This window comes from Boleophthalmus pectinirostris, unplaced genomic scaffold (genome assembly GCF_026225935.1).
Source record: "Boleophthalmus pectinirostris isolate CB_2022bp ecotype Guang Dong unplaced genomic scaffold, ASM2622593v1 HiC_scaffold_6, whole genome shotgun sequence".
NCBI classification, from domain to species: domain Eukaryota; kingdom Metazoa; phylum Chordata; class Actinopteri; order Gobiiformes; family Gobiidae; genus Boleophthalmus; species Boleophthalmus pectinirostris.
The window spans coordinates 799,174-811,954 of record NW_026571447.1 but is presented as its reverse complement, the minus strand read 5'-3'; the positions used below and the strand labels follow the sequence as shown (position 1 = coordinate 811,954).

Here is a 12,781-nt window from a genome sequence, read left to right as displayed (position 1 = left end):
TGGCACTTTCTTTCCTATTCCCATGTGAATGTAAAGCATTAAACGTGTTTATAGAATGTATGAATCAGCAGGGGGCGCAATGAAATGAAAATCTGCTCCTTGTTACAGCGAATCATCACTGAAGAGCAACGCCTTCACATCCTCAGGTTTAAACAGAAAGTCAGTGGACATGTTTCTATTCTGAAGCCATTTTAGATCAATACTCTCACTTCAAAAGATCAAAATGTAAAATCATGATCTACTTACAATAGAAAAACAGGTAACAAAATTTGTCTCACAACCTCGTGTCAAAATGATCAAGTCACAGTTTAATTTACAAATGGAATCATGTTCACAACCTGAGATGCAAAACTGTTCAAATACAGAATGGAAGAGAAGAAAAGGAGAGTTTAATACAGAGTTGATCTGTTCAGGGCTCACGTTTCTTCTGGTCAGGAAAAGCCGTTCATAAATATTATTTTAGCTTGAAGATAGACATTTTTACAAGAACTTATGTGATGGTTTATTACCAAATACTCTGGAAGTGTGACTTTAACAGCACAAGATGACATTTTTTTTAAAATGAAATAGAAATGTATCAAATATAAAATGGGTATTGTGGCTTGATGAAGAGGGACTGGGAAGCACAATATTCAAGATGTGCATTTTAAAAACGCTAAATACAAACTGATATAATGATGACAGGAATTACACATAAAAAGTTTAATTTAAGTCGTCTGGAGAAATGATGCCACCCCCTGAGCCTCAGCACATTTAAGGTCCACACTCTGACCTTTGACCCCCACTCCCTTAGCTTTGTGAGTCATCAGATGCTTGTTGAGCTGACTTTGCCTCATAAAGGTTTTTTCACACTCTGAACAGCTGAAAGGTCTCTCTCCTGTGTGCACCAGCATGTGTCTGGTGAGATTTGGTTGTCGTGAAAATGTTTTCTCACAGACTGAACAGCTGTATGGTTTCTCTCCAGAGTGAGTCAACATGTGGCCCTTCAGGTTACTTTGTTTTGAAAAAGATTTCTCACAAACTGTGCAGCTGAAAGGTCTGTCCCCGGAGTGCGTCGACATGTGTGAGCTGAGGTGACTTTGTCTGCTGAACGTTTTCTCACAAACTGAACACACGAAAGGTTTCTCTTTGGTGTGAACAACGAGGTGCTCCCGTAGCACTTTGAACAGAGTGAATGTTTTTCCGCACTCTGAACAGCTGAAAGGTCTCTCCCCAGTGTGCGTCCTCATGTGGATCTTGAGAGTGTTTTGGGTGAAGCGTTTGTTACAGACTGTACAGCTGTAAGGTTTCTCTCCCGTGTGCACTCTGATGTGAGATTTGAGCGTGCGCTTCTCTGCAAACGTCTTCCCGCATATGGAACAGCTGAAAGGTTTCTCACCGGTGTGGACTCGCAGGTGGATTTTTAAATGACCCGATTGTTTGAATTCTTTCTGACAGAACGGGCATTTAAACGGCCGAGCTCCTGTGTGCTGCAGCGAGTGGCGCCTTAAACTGGCCGTGTGCTGGAACACTTTCTCACATTCAGAGCATTTGTGCTGCTTAGCTCCGCCTCTGGCCTCAGTGGCGTTACACTCCGCCTCCGTGGTACTTTCAGGCATCCAGTCCTCAGAATCGTCAGTGTCAGAAGAGCTTTCATAGTTTTCACCTCTCTCAGAGTCTAAACGCTCCTCTAAACCTGCTGCTCCGTCCGTCTCCTCATCATCCCTGCTCTCTACTTTCACGGCTCCAGGCAGACACGCCTCCTCCTCTTCCTCGTCTTCGCTCTTGACGATCACGCGGAGAATTGGACACTCAGGTGTCTCTTGCTTGATGGTCACCTCCTCTGGTTCCTCTTTAACGTGGAGCAGAGACAGAGCACTTGGAGTTTGGACACCTGCAAGAACACAAAATAATCCAAATCATTTCACACAAAGAAAAATCTTCACCAGCGACGCCTACGCCGGTCACGGTAATTCTATCAGTTTATGTGGACAAGATTTGACCAGTGGTCATCTGGACTGGCTTCAGTCCTAGTGCCTGGATGGGGCCCAAAACAGAGTCCAGAAGACCACTGCTGAAACCTTCTTTACATTACTGTGTTCAGAGGCATCACATTTTATAGGCCAGTCAAATTTAAACATATCAGGGCAACTAACATTTTATTTTATTTATGCAATTTTTGCATTAACCTTAACAGGAGAGATGTATTGTACATTTCCACCTGTCGTCCTTGGCCAGGTTCATTGATTGATTGTATTTAACTGACCTTGACTATCAACTGTTCTGGAGACCTGGAGCATGTTTTGGGTTGATGGGGAAACCGGAGCACCCAGAGGAAACCCATCCAGACACGAGGAGAAACATGCAAACTCCACACAGAAAGGCCCAGGCGACTTGGGAATCGAACCCAGAACCTTCTTGCTGTGAGGCATTAGTGCTAACCACTAAGCCACCGTGCCACCAACATGAATCTTATTAGAGTGAAGGTTTGTGTTGTAATACAGGGAGTTATAAAGTCCAGTCACTAAGAGGTTCAACATTTGTCAATCTAGGAGCATGACATCATCTCGTTCTAGAATCTGAAAACCACCAGTTGAACCTCTCCAAGACGACTGGTGAATTACACTGTCTATATCAAACAATAAAGTTTACTGTGGGCACTTTTTCATTGCACTAGTTTTGTCATTCTTCTGCACTCTGTCAGATTTGAGCTGTGGTGGGCTGAATAAATGACTTCTGTGTTTAACAGTACATTTGAACTGGTGGTTTTCAGATTGGAGAAAGTGATGATGTCACACTCTCTTGATCACATTGAACTTTCACTTCTGGCAGTTTGTCCAGGGGCAACTGTGGCTACAAAGGGCTCTGTTCAAGCTTAAGCCACAAAACCGGAAAACATTTGGAAACATGCAGATGATGATCTCCTTTGGCAACAGGAACTCCAACTAAGTCCGACTAGTTTCTGGGAAAACTGAGATAATAGCCCAGTTTTCTTCATCTAGACGCCACTGTATTTTCTTTTTTCCTTTTATAAACTGTATATTAATTTGTGTATTATAATTTGTATATTTTAATAGAAATTAAAAAAGAGGTCATTGTAGCGTTCCGTCATGTTCGGCAGATCAACAGTTCTAACCAGCTGCCTGTGAGTGACACTCTCAGATGTATCCCAGAAATACAGCTGTTTTGTTTTGCAAAAGTACAACATAAGTCAGAAAGAACCTATATAATCCACTGAGTCGTGTCCTTTAGTCCGACAGAAGCTGAACCACATCAGCGCAAAATAGCGAGATCTTTTTTGACAGCTTAGTTTATGTAAATGAGCCATGTGTTTTTAAGTTTTGTTTCTGTAAAACATAAACAAATGTGCTCAAAGATGTGTGGACAGGGATGACTTGCAAACATAGAAATGACGTGTCTGGACGCAGATCATTTCTGATCCAGTGATACACGGATTCGTTTCAGTGTAAACATAATCTTTGTTGATCCGTGTGTGGTGCGTGTTGTTAGTATTGGCGTTAGCAGCGTGTCTTGGTTGCTGGGTGATGGGAGCGGCTCCGTGGGCTGCACCTGTCCCATTTTGGCAACGCTCTTGTGGTCTGTGGAGGCCAGTTCCGGTTTAATGCTTCGCTGCATTAGAGGACCCTGGTGATGATGGGATCGTGACGCATTTGCAGTTTGCTCGTCCACATGAAAACGCGACGCCGATGTTCTCGGATTTCTCCACTCTGGAACCTGTTCTCAAAAAATTCAGTTTTCACGCTCCTGAAACGCCAGCTCCGTGTGGACGGAAGGCCAAAACGAATACAAACTTCTCAGTTTTGACCAAAAAACACTGTCGTGTGGACGGCCTCTAAAGCTGCAGTTAGAGTCCCGCCCCCTGTGGAAAGCTTTGGCAGGTTGTGAAGAAGTTGCTGTTGAATCCACGGTTTTATCACATGCCCAGTGTCAGGAACTACACCGGAAGTCCTCATCCGTTTCCAAACGTCTTCTGGTAAGTTACTACCAACCGGACATGTCTCACATCCTCCAGCCTGGATCCATCACCCCCTCCACAGCACCAACACTGGACAGGAGCACACCTTTGTGGACAGGCTCTTGTCCCTGTCGTGCTCCATGACACACTCTGGAAGTCATTCGTATCATGTATTATTTTAGATATTGTATTATGTATTGTATGCTGCCTGAAATACAAATTTCCTTTGGATAATAAAGTATTTATCTATAGCAATGTTAGAATTCCAGTACAGTTGAATGCCACAAAGACTGTAAAAGTCTAAATAGTTATGAAAGCTCCTACACATTATTCAGACTCTAAACAGCAGCAGTGACATTTTGGGTGTAGAATGTACAAAATAAAGTTTTACCCTGGTGTTTGTCTTCTGGGCTCTGAGCGACCGCACTGTGAAAAAAAACACACCACACATGAGAAGAACATCCAGAACACACATCTTCATTTCCTCAACACTTTAGTTGTATTATTTACAGTGTGTACACAAACATTGACTTTTCTTCATATTAGTATCATCAGGAGATTGCTCTGTTTCTCACATTTGCATACAGATTTAAATGCACAGTACTTAAAAATAAACCTATAACTTCAGCTGATTATGTCAAATTAAATATATATATTTAAACATAGATTTTATGTTTAAAGTTAAAAGAAAATGTTTTGTTTAAATAACAAGCAGTAGTTTAGTTAAGGATCTAATATAATGATACAAAATATGACTTTGCACATTTATTCTTCTGTAATGAAACATGGAACAGCGCGGAACGTTTCATTTGTGCCACTGATTCCGCGGAACAGAAAAGGGACGGACCGCGCTGGCGCTATTGTGGCTAACAACAAAAACACTTAAGATTTTCATCAGATTTTGATCAGATTTCGATCATTTTAGAGCGAGAAACAAAGCCCAGGAGGTGGAAGTATGATCGCGACCCCCGTCTGATCTCACTCGTCCCCCCTCTGTTGTATCACTGCAAAAGGCGGAGAAAGTGCTATCTTATTGTGTTTTCTCGTCAAGTAAAAATTTAAGTGAATCTGATGAATAAAAGTCACGAACGGTTTGAAAGTTCAGCCCCTAAACTCTAAACTCACCTGTGGTTCACGTCGTTCGGCTCCCACGGCTCCGGCTCCGGCTCCTCCTTCAGCTTCACTTGTGCCATGTTTCAGTGCGCTCTGTCCGCTTTAAGACTCCGACGAAGATCACACACACACACACACACACACACACACACACACACACACACACACACACACACACACACACACACACACACACACACACACACACACACACACACACACACACACACACACACACACACACACACACACACACACACACACACACACACACACACTGCTGCCCTCTGCTGTACGGACATGGAAGAGTTTCATTCTTCACAGGATAAAAGTAAATACCAAGAGTCACAGCAAACAGTGACCAGACGTCCCTATTTCCCCGAGACAGTCCCAGGTTTGAGCCTGTGTCCCCTGTCCCTGTAGATTTATACAAAATCATTGATTTGTCACAGTTTTATACAAGAAATGTCCCACGTGTCCCTATTTTTGATCAATCTGATCCATTCCAACAGCAAAAAGAGACATAAACGGTTAATTATTTTTGGTAAAATCCAGAAAAGCTGCTTAAAAACGACCAAAACACAAAGAATACTGACTTTTGTTCTTAAATACACACTCAGTTCACTATTTTATTATTACCAACCACCACAAACCGAGAGTGTCCCAGTTTTTGATTTTGAAAATCTGCTCACTCTAATCAAACCAAATCTGACCCAAGTCCAGTCATTTAAAACTCTGGATTTGAGTGCAGAGGTTTTGAGGCACTCAAAGGCCTACACAATCTCTTTGGTGATGGCTTAAAAAGGCAAAAGAAATGCATTTGTTTCAAGGTGAAACTCTAAACCACCAAAAGCGATGACAGAGTTGAACAGGTTTAAGGTTTATTTCTTTATTAAAGGGACCCCCAGAACTAACCCCAGGCATCTTCTTTAAATCCTCTATTCTCTTTAACAATTCTGTAAAACCAAGGCTATGGTCGCCTGGCATCTCTGCATCCATGTGACACATTTAGGTCATTTCCACATGGCTCTGTGCACATTCCACACACACAGAACCCCCACCTCTCCTCGCGCTGCTCTCATCCTTTCTCCCAGCTCGGCTCCTCCATAGACGCCTCAGGGTCCTGCAGTATCTTTGCAGTTCCTGTACTGCACTTTGAGATGCCTGATGTTTATCCTGGGATCTGCTGTAGCTCCTCCACTTTGGGCGTCACTGCCCTGAGCGCTCAGATAATAACTACAGCGACGTATCGTTCAATACATGAAGCTGGAACAAAAGTGGGTAAGATTTTAGCTGCAGGAGGTGAAATAAATCACTTCTATGGTTAATTACTGTGAATGTCCTGCTTTGTGTCAGTGGTATGTTGTGGAGGAAGCAACATTTTAACATGGTTTAAAGTCCAAGAGTAACATTTGCCTAATATAAAACCTTTAACAATGCAAAAGTTCTTCCCAGGAGCAAGCCCCAAAAAAACACAGTCTCATTGTTCAACTCTGTTCAAGTCTTTCTCCATTTTTACTCATAAATTTAAATCTATTGTCATTTAAACTTTATCACCCTTCCTTCCATCTATGTGAAATATGTACTCACACACATGATCGCCCTTTTTATTAACACTTACAGCTGAAAGGTTTTAGTGCTAATGCCAAATGACCGAATGCTCCTGAATGTCTTAGACCCTGGTTGCACCTTTGACCTTTGACCTTCTGCATGTGGGACAGAATGGTCTGACAGGTTGTGGGGCAAAGATCCACCCTGGGTTCTCTGTGCATGTAAACTTATGTGGTGGTTATAAATTATAACCCACAGAGTATTATAAACACAGAGTAATATGAACACAGAGTATAATAAACACAGAGTATAATAAACACAGAGTAATGTAAACACAGAGTAATGTAAACACAGAGTAATATAAACACAGAGTAATATAAACACAGAGTATAATAAACACAGAGTATAATAAACACAGAGTAACAGTAAACACAGAGTAATATAAACACAGAGTAATATAAACACAGAGTATAATAAACACAGAGTATAATAAACACAGAGTAATGTAAACACAGAGTAATATAAACACAGAGTATAATAAACACAGAGTATAATAAACACAGAGTATAATAAACACAGAGTATTATAAACACAGAGTAATATGAACACAGAGTATAATAAACACAGAGTATAATAAACACAGAGTATAATAAACACAGAGTAATGTAAACACAGAGTAATGTAAACACAGAGTAATATAAACACAGAGTAATATAAACACAGAGTATAATAAACACAGAGTATAATAAACACAGAGTAATGTAAACACAGAGTAATATAAACACAGAGTAATATAAACACAGAGTATAATAACACAGAGTAATAAACACAGAGTAAAATAAACACAGAGTATATAAACACAGAGTATAATAAACACAGAGTATATAAACACAGAGTATAATAAACACAGAGTAATATAAACACAGAGTATAATAAACACAGAGTATAATAAAACACAGAGTAATGTAAACACAGAGTATATAAACACAGAGTAATATAAACACAGTAATAATAAACACAGAGTATAATAAACACAGAGTAATGTAAACACAGAGTAATATAAACACAGAGTATAATAAACACAGAGTAATATAAACACAGAGTATAATAAACACAGAGTAATATAAACACAGAGTATAATAAACACAGAGTATAATAAACACAGAGTAATATAAACACAGAGTATAATAAACACAGAGTAATATAAACACAGAGTATAATAAACACAGAGTAATGTAAACACAGAGTAATATAAACACAGAGTATAATAAACACAGAGTATTATAAACACATAGTATAATAAACAGAGTAATATAAACACAGAGTAGTATAAACACAGAGTATAATAAACACAGAGTATAATAAACACAGAGTAATAAACACAGAGTAATGTAAACACAGAGTAATATAAACACAGAGTATAATAAACACAGAGTAAACACAGAGTAATATAAACACAGAGTATAATAAACACAGAGTAGTATAAACACAGAGTATAATAAACACAGAGTATAATAAACACAGAGTATTATAAACACAGAGTATAATAAACACAGTAATATAAACACAGAGTAGTATAAACACAGAGTATAATAAACACAGAGTATAATAAACACAGAGTATTATAAACACAGAGTATAATAAACACAGTAATATAAACACAGAGTAGTATAAACACAGAGTATAATAAACACAGAGTATTATAAACACAGAGTATTATAAACACAGAGTATTATAAACACAGAGTATAATAAACACAGAGTATTATAAACACAGAGTATAATAAACACAGTAATATAAACACAGAGTATAATAAACACAGAGTATTATAAACACAGAGTATTATAAACACAGAGTATAATAAACACAGAGTATTATAAACACAGAGTAATATAAACACAGAGTATTATAAACACAGAGTATAATAAACACAGTAATATAAACACAGAGTATAATAAACATAGAGTATTATAAACACAGAGTAATGTAAACACAGAGTAATATAAACACAGAGTATAATAAACACAGTAATATAAACACAGAGTAATGTAAACACAGAGTAATATAAACACAGAGTATAATAAACACAGTAATATAAACACAGAGTAGTATAAACACAGACTATAAACAGAGTATATAAACACAGAGTATAATAAACACAGAGTAATGTAAAACACAGAGTAATATAAACACAGAGTAATATAAACACAGATAATATAACACAGAGTATAATAAACACAGTAATATAAACACAGAGTAATATAAACACAGAGTAATGTAAACACAGAGTAATGTAAACACAGAGTAATATAAACACAGAGTAATATAAACACAGAGTATAATAAACACAGAGTATAATAAACACAGAGTAATGTAAACACAGAGTAATATAAACACAGAGTAATATAAACACAGAGTATAATAAACACAGAGTATAATAAACACAGAGTAATGTAAACACAGAGTAATATAAACACAGAGTATAATAAACACAGAGTATAATAAACACAGAGTATAATAAAACACAGAGTATAATAAACACAGAGTATAATAAACACAGAGTATAATAAACACAGAGTAATATAACACAGAGTATATAAACACAGAGTAATATAAACACAGTATAATAAACACAGAGTATAATAAACACAGAGTAATGTAAACACAGAGTAATATAAACACAGAGTATAATAAACACAGAGTATAATAAACACAGAGTATTATAAACACATAGTATAATAAACAGAGTAATATAAACACAGAGTAGTATAAACACAGAGTATAATAAACACAGAGTATAATAAACACAGAGTATAATAAACACAGAGTAATGTAAACACAGAGTAATATAAACACAGAGTATAATAAACACAGAGTAATATAAACACAGAGTATAATAAACACAGAGTAATGTAAACACAGAGTAATATAAACACAGAGTATAATAAACACAGAGTAGTATAAACACAGAGTATAATAAACACAGAGTATAATAAACACAGAGTATTATAAACACAGAGTATAATAAACACAGTAATATAAACACAGAGTAGTATAAACACAGAGTATAATAAACACAGAGTATTATAAACACAGAGTATAATAAACACAGAGTATTATAAACACAGAGTATTATAAACACAGTAATATAAACACAGAGTATTATAAACACAGAGTATAATAAACACAGTATTATAAACACAGAGTATAATAAACACAGTAATATAAACACAGATAATATAACACAGAGTATTATAAACACGAGTATATAAAACACAGAGTAATATAAACACAGAGTATAATAAACACAGAGTATTATAAACACAGAGTATTATAAACACAGAGTATAATAAACACAGTAATATAAACACAGAGTATAATAAACATAGAGTATTATAAACACAGAGTAATGTAAACACAGAGTAATATAAACACAGAGTATAATAAACACAGTAATATAAACACAGAGTAATGTAAACACAGAGTAATATAAACACAGAGTATAATAAACACAGTAATATAAACACAGAGTAATATAAACACAGACTATTATAAACACAGAGTATAATAAACACAGAGTATAATAAACACAGAGTAATGTAAACACAGAGTAATATAAACACAGAGTAATATAAACACAGAGTAATATAAACACAGAGTATAATAAACACAGTAATATAAACACAGAGTAATGTAAACACAGAGTAATGTAAACACAGAGTAATATAAACACAGAGTAATATAAACACAGAGTAATATAAACACAGAGTATAATAAACACAGTAATATAAACACAGAGTAATATAAACACAGAGTAATGTAAACACAGAGTAATGTAAACACAGAGTAATATAAACACAGAGTAATATAAACACAGAGTAACGGCCCTTTGCATCTGTGTCCACAGCTTTAGAACTAATCCACTGCAGTGACGTCGCTCTGGGCCTTTTCATGAGCGTACGGTCTGTCAAAGTCTGATCCCATCAGATCTCAGAAGCTCTGCAGAGCCGGGCCTGGTCAGTACTTGGATGGGAGACCACTACAGATCATTCTTCATTCACTCCACATGGTGGAGTTAACTACTATTGTAGCCACAGCTGCCCTGGGGCAGACTGATGTAAGCGAGGCTGCCAATCTGCATCACCACTATCACTCGCCCTCACTCCACTTTCATACTAGGCAATGTGGTTGAAGTGTCTTGCCTAAGGACACAATGATAGTTTCTGTGACTGTCACTCCACTGTGGCACCTGGAATTCCCAGTGTCTCAATCCAAGTCGTGACCAGACCCGACCTCTGACCTCTGAGCTCCGAGATTTGAGATGTGACAGAACCAGACTCTGACAAGCCGGGGTGGTCACTTTACAGCAACGAGCCACAGACATTTTCTGAGCCCCTTTTTGAAACACAAATGAGTCAAAATGGAAACAGAAGAGCGTCTGTATGTTACACAATCATGTACCAAATATTCATATAATTATTTTCCAGATAAATACATTTTATTAGTTGAGCAAAAGTGAAAAATTCACTTTTCTAAAGCTAAATATCGGTGTCAACAAATATTGGTTATTGGCCACAGCATATCCATAGCAGCCAATCCCAAATGTCTTGCTCAAGGACACAACAGCAGCATTCATCGGTGGGAGGTGGAATAGCACCATCAGGATGTAGGTCATTGGATCTGACGCTCAAGCAATGATGTCGAGAGTGGGATTCCAACTGCCAACCTTTGGGTCGGTGGACAAACACGACCAACTGAGCTCCTGCTGCCAGCAATACTCAGAGCAGACAAAAGAATAAAATCAAAATCAGCTCCAGTTTGACCATGTGGCTCCTGCGTTAAAGAGGAGTTAATGAAACTACTGCACATTGCATCAGGTTTGTGATGTGGTCGTGTATTATTCTGTATCCTGCTTCTGTTTATTTATGAAAACTGAAGACACAGGCTTGGGGTGGAGCCATGTATAGGCTGGTACTGCTACATAAGGATGGTTGGAGTAGGGCCGATAGAGATACTCAAAAACAAAATACTCAAACATGCATGTGTGACATGTCAAAGCTCTTCAGGCAGGTTTTACTGATGGGGAACAATGTTATAGTAGAAAACTCCAATTTCCTCTTTAACAATGACACATGCAATTCTGTGTGTAAAAAGTATTAAGTATTTATATTTTTTTCAAATGATTCTGAACAGCTGAAACTCGACTGAAACAAGACTCTGCCCGGTGTGATTCTTGATGTGATCAAGTAAGTGAGCACCTGAATGTTTGAGTTCCACCAGTTTGGCTCCAGTTGTCACTTTGCTCCTGCAGCTGTTCGGTGATGTCACGGTCCTTTAGCTCTTTGTCCTTCACAGAGACACTGAGGACCTTTTGGAGCTCAGGCTCCAGCTTCATCTCCTCTGGTTCTTCTTTAATGTGGGACTCTGTACTTTGAGTGTGGGTTATTCACACGTGACCCTGCAACCACTGGTACTTACCATGTTCCTTAGGTCCTGGATCCACTTCCCTCAGAACATTCACCAGTTACAGTTACAAAGCTCCCAGAAAACCTGAACTCTTCTGTTGGTGCCAAGACACTCTTGTGCTGCACGTTTGACACAAGGGCGTCTTGTTCATGGTGTGCGGTCCGCTGGGCGCAGGCTTGTGTGCTCAGAGCGTCCGTAGCCTCTAAACTCTCCTGTTGTCCACGTCCTTCAGCTCCCGCAGCTCCAGCTCCTCCTTCAGCTTCACATACTCAGAGGACAGGACACTCTTTCAAACTGACAACTTGGACATGGACTCTGAGTCCCCCAACAGTTTCTTTGAATATTATTTATCAACATAAAAACCCTTGTGATTGTAATGATTAAACTGTGTTTTACATTACTGCGCACGCTTCACTACATCACCAAAAAATGACTGAGCTGCAATTACATTTGAGGCACGATACAAGATACAGATACAGAAGCAGAAAAGGGTTCAGGTTAAGATACACTTTGTCTTGTAAATGTGTGAAATGTGTCTTCACTGTCTCTGGGTTAAACCTGCATTTGACCCTGTCCTTCAGTGTCTCTTGCTCAGTGAGTCACAAAGATTTTGGCATCTCTCTGTAAATAACACGTCACTGTAACATCATATGGACCTTGTGAAGAAGGATGCAGCATTAGAAACGTAAAAGACAC

General features: G+C 38.2%; 1 protein-coding gene across 1 annotated transcript; it reads right to left on the bottom strand.

The window, feature by feature from the left end:
• Window positions 1-287: 287 nt before the first annotated feature.
• On the bottom strand, window positions 288-5,194 carry LOC110157903 (oocyte zinc finger protein XlCOF6.1-like). Its single transcript, XM_055164013.1, has 3 exons — window positions 5,081-5,194; window positions 4,347-4,381; window positions 288-1,873 (listed from the first exon to the last, which is right to left on the bottom strand). Exons 1-3 carry the CDS (start codon window positions 5,146-5,148, stop codon window positions 708-710), a joined length of 1,269 nt encoding a protein of 422 aa, XP_055019988.1. The 5' UTR covers window positions 5,149-5,194; the 3' UTR covers window positions 288-707.
• Between the last annotated feature and the right edge of the window lie 7,587 nt (window positions 5,195-12,781).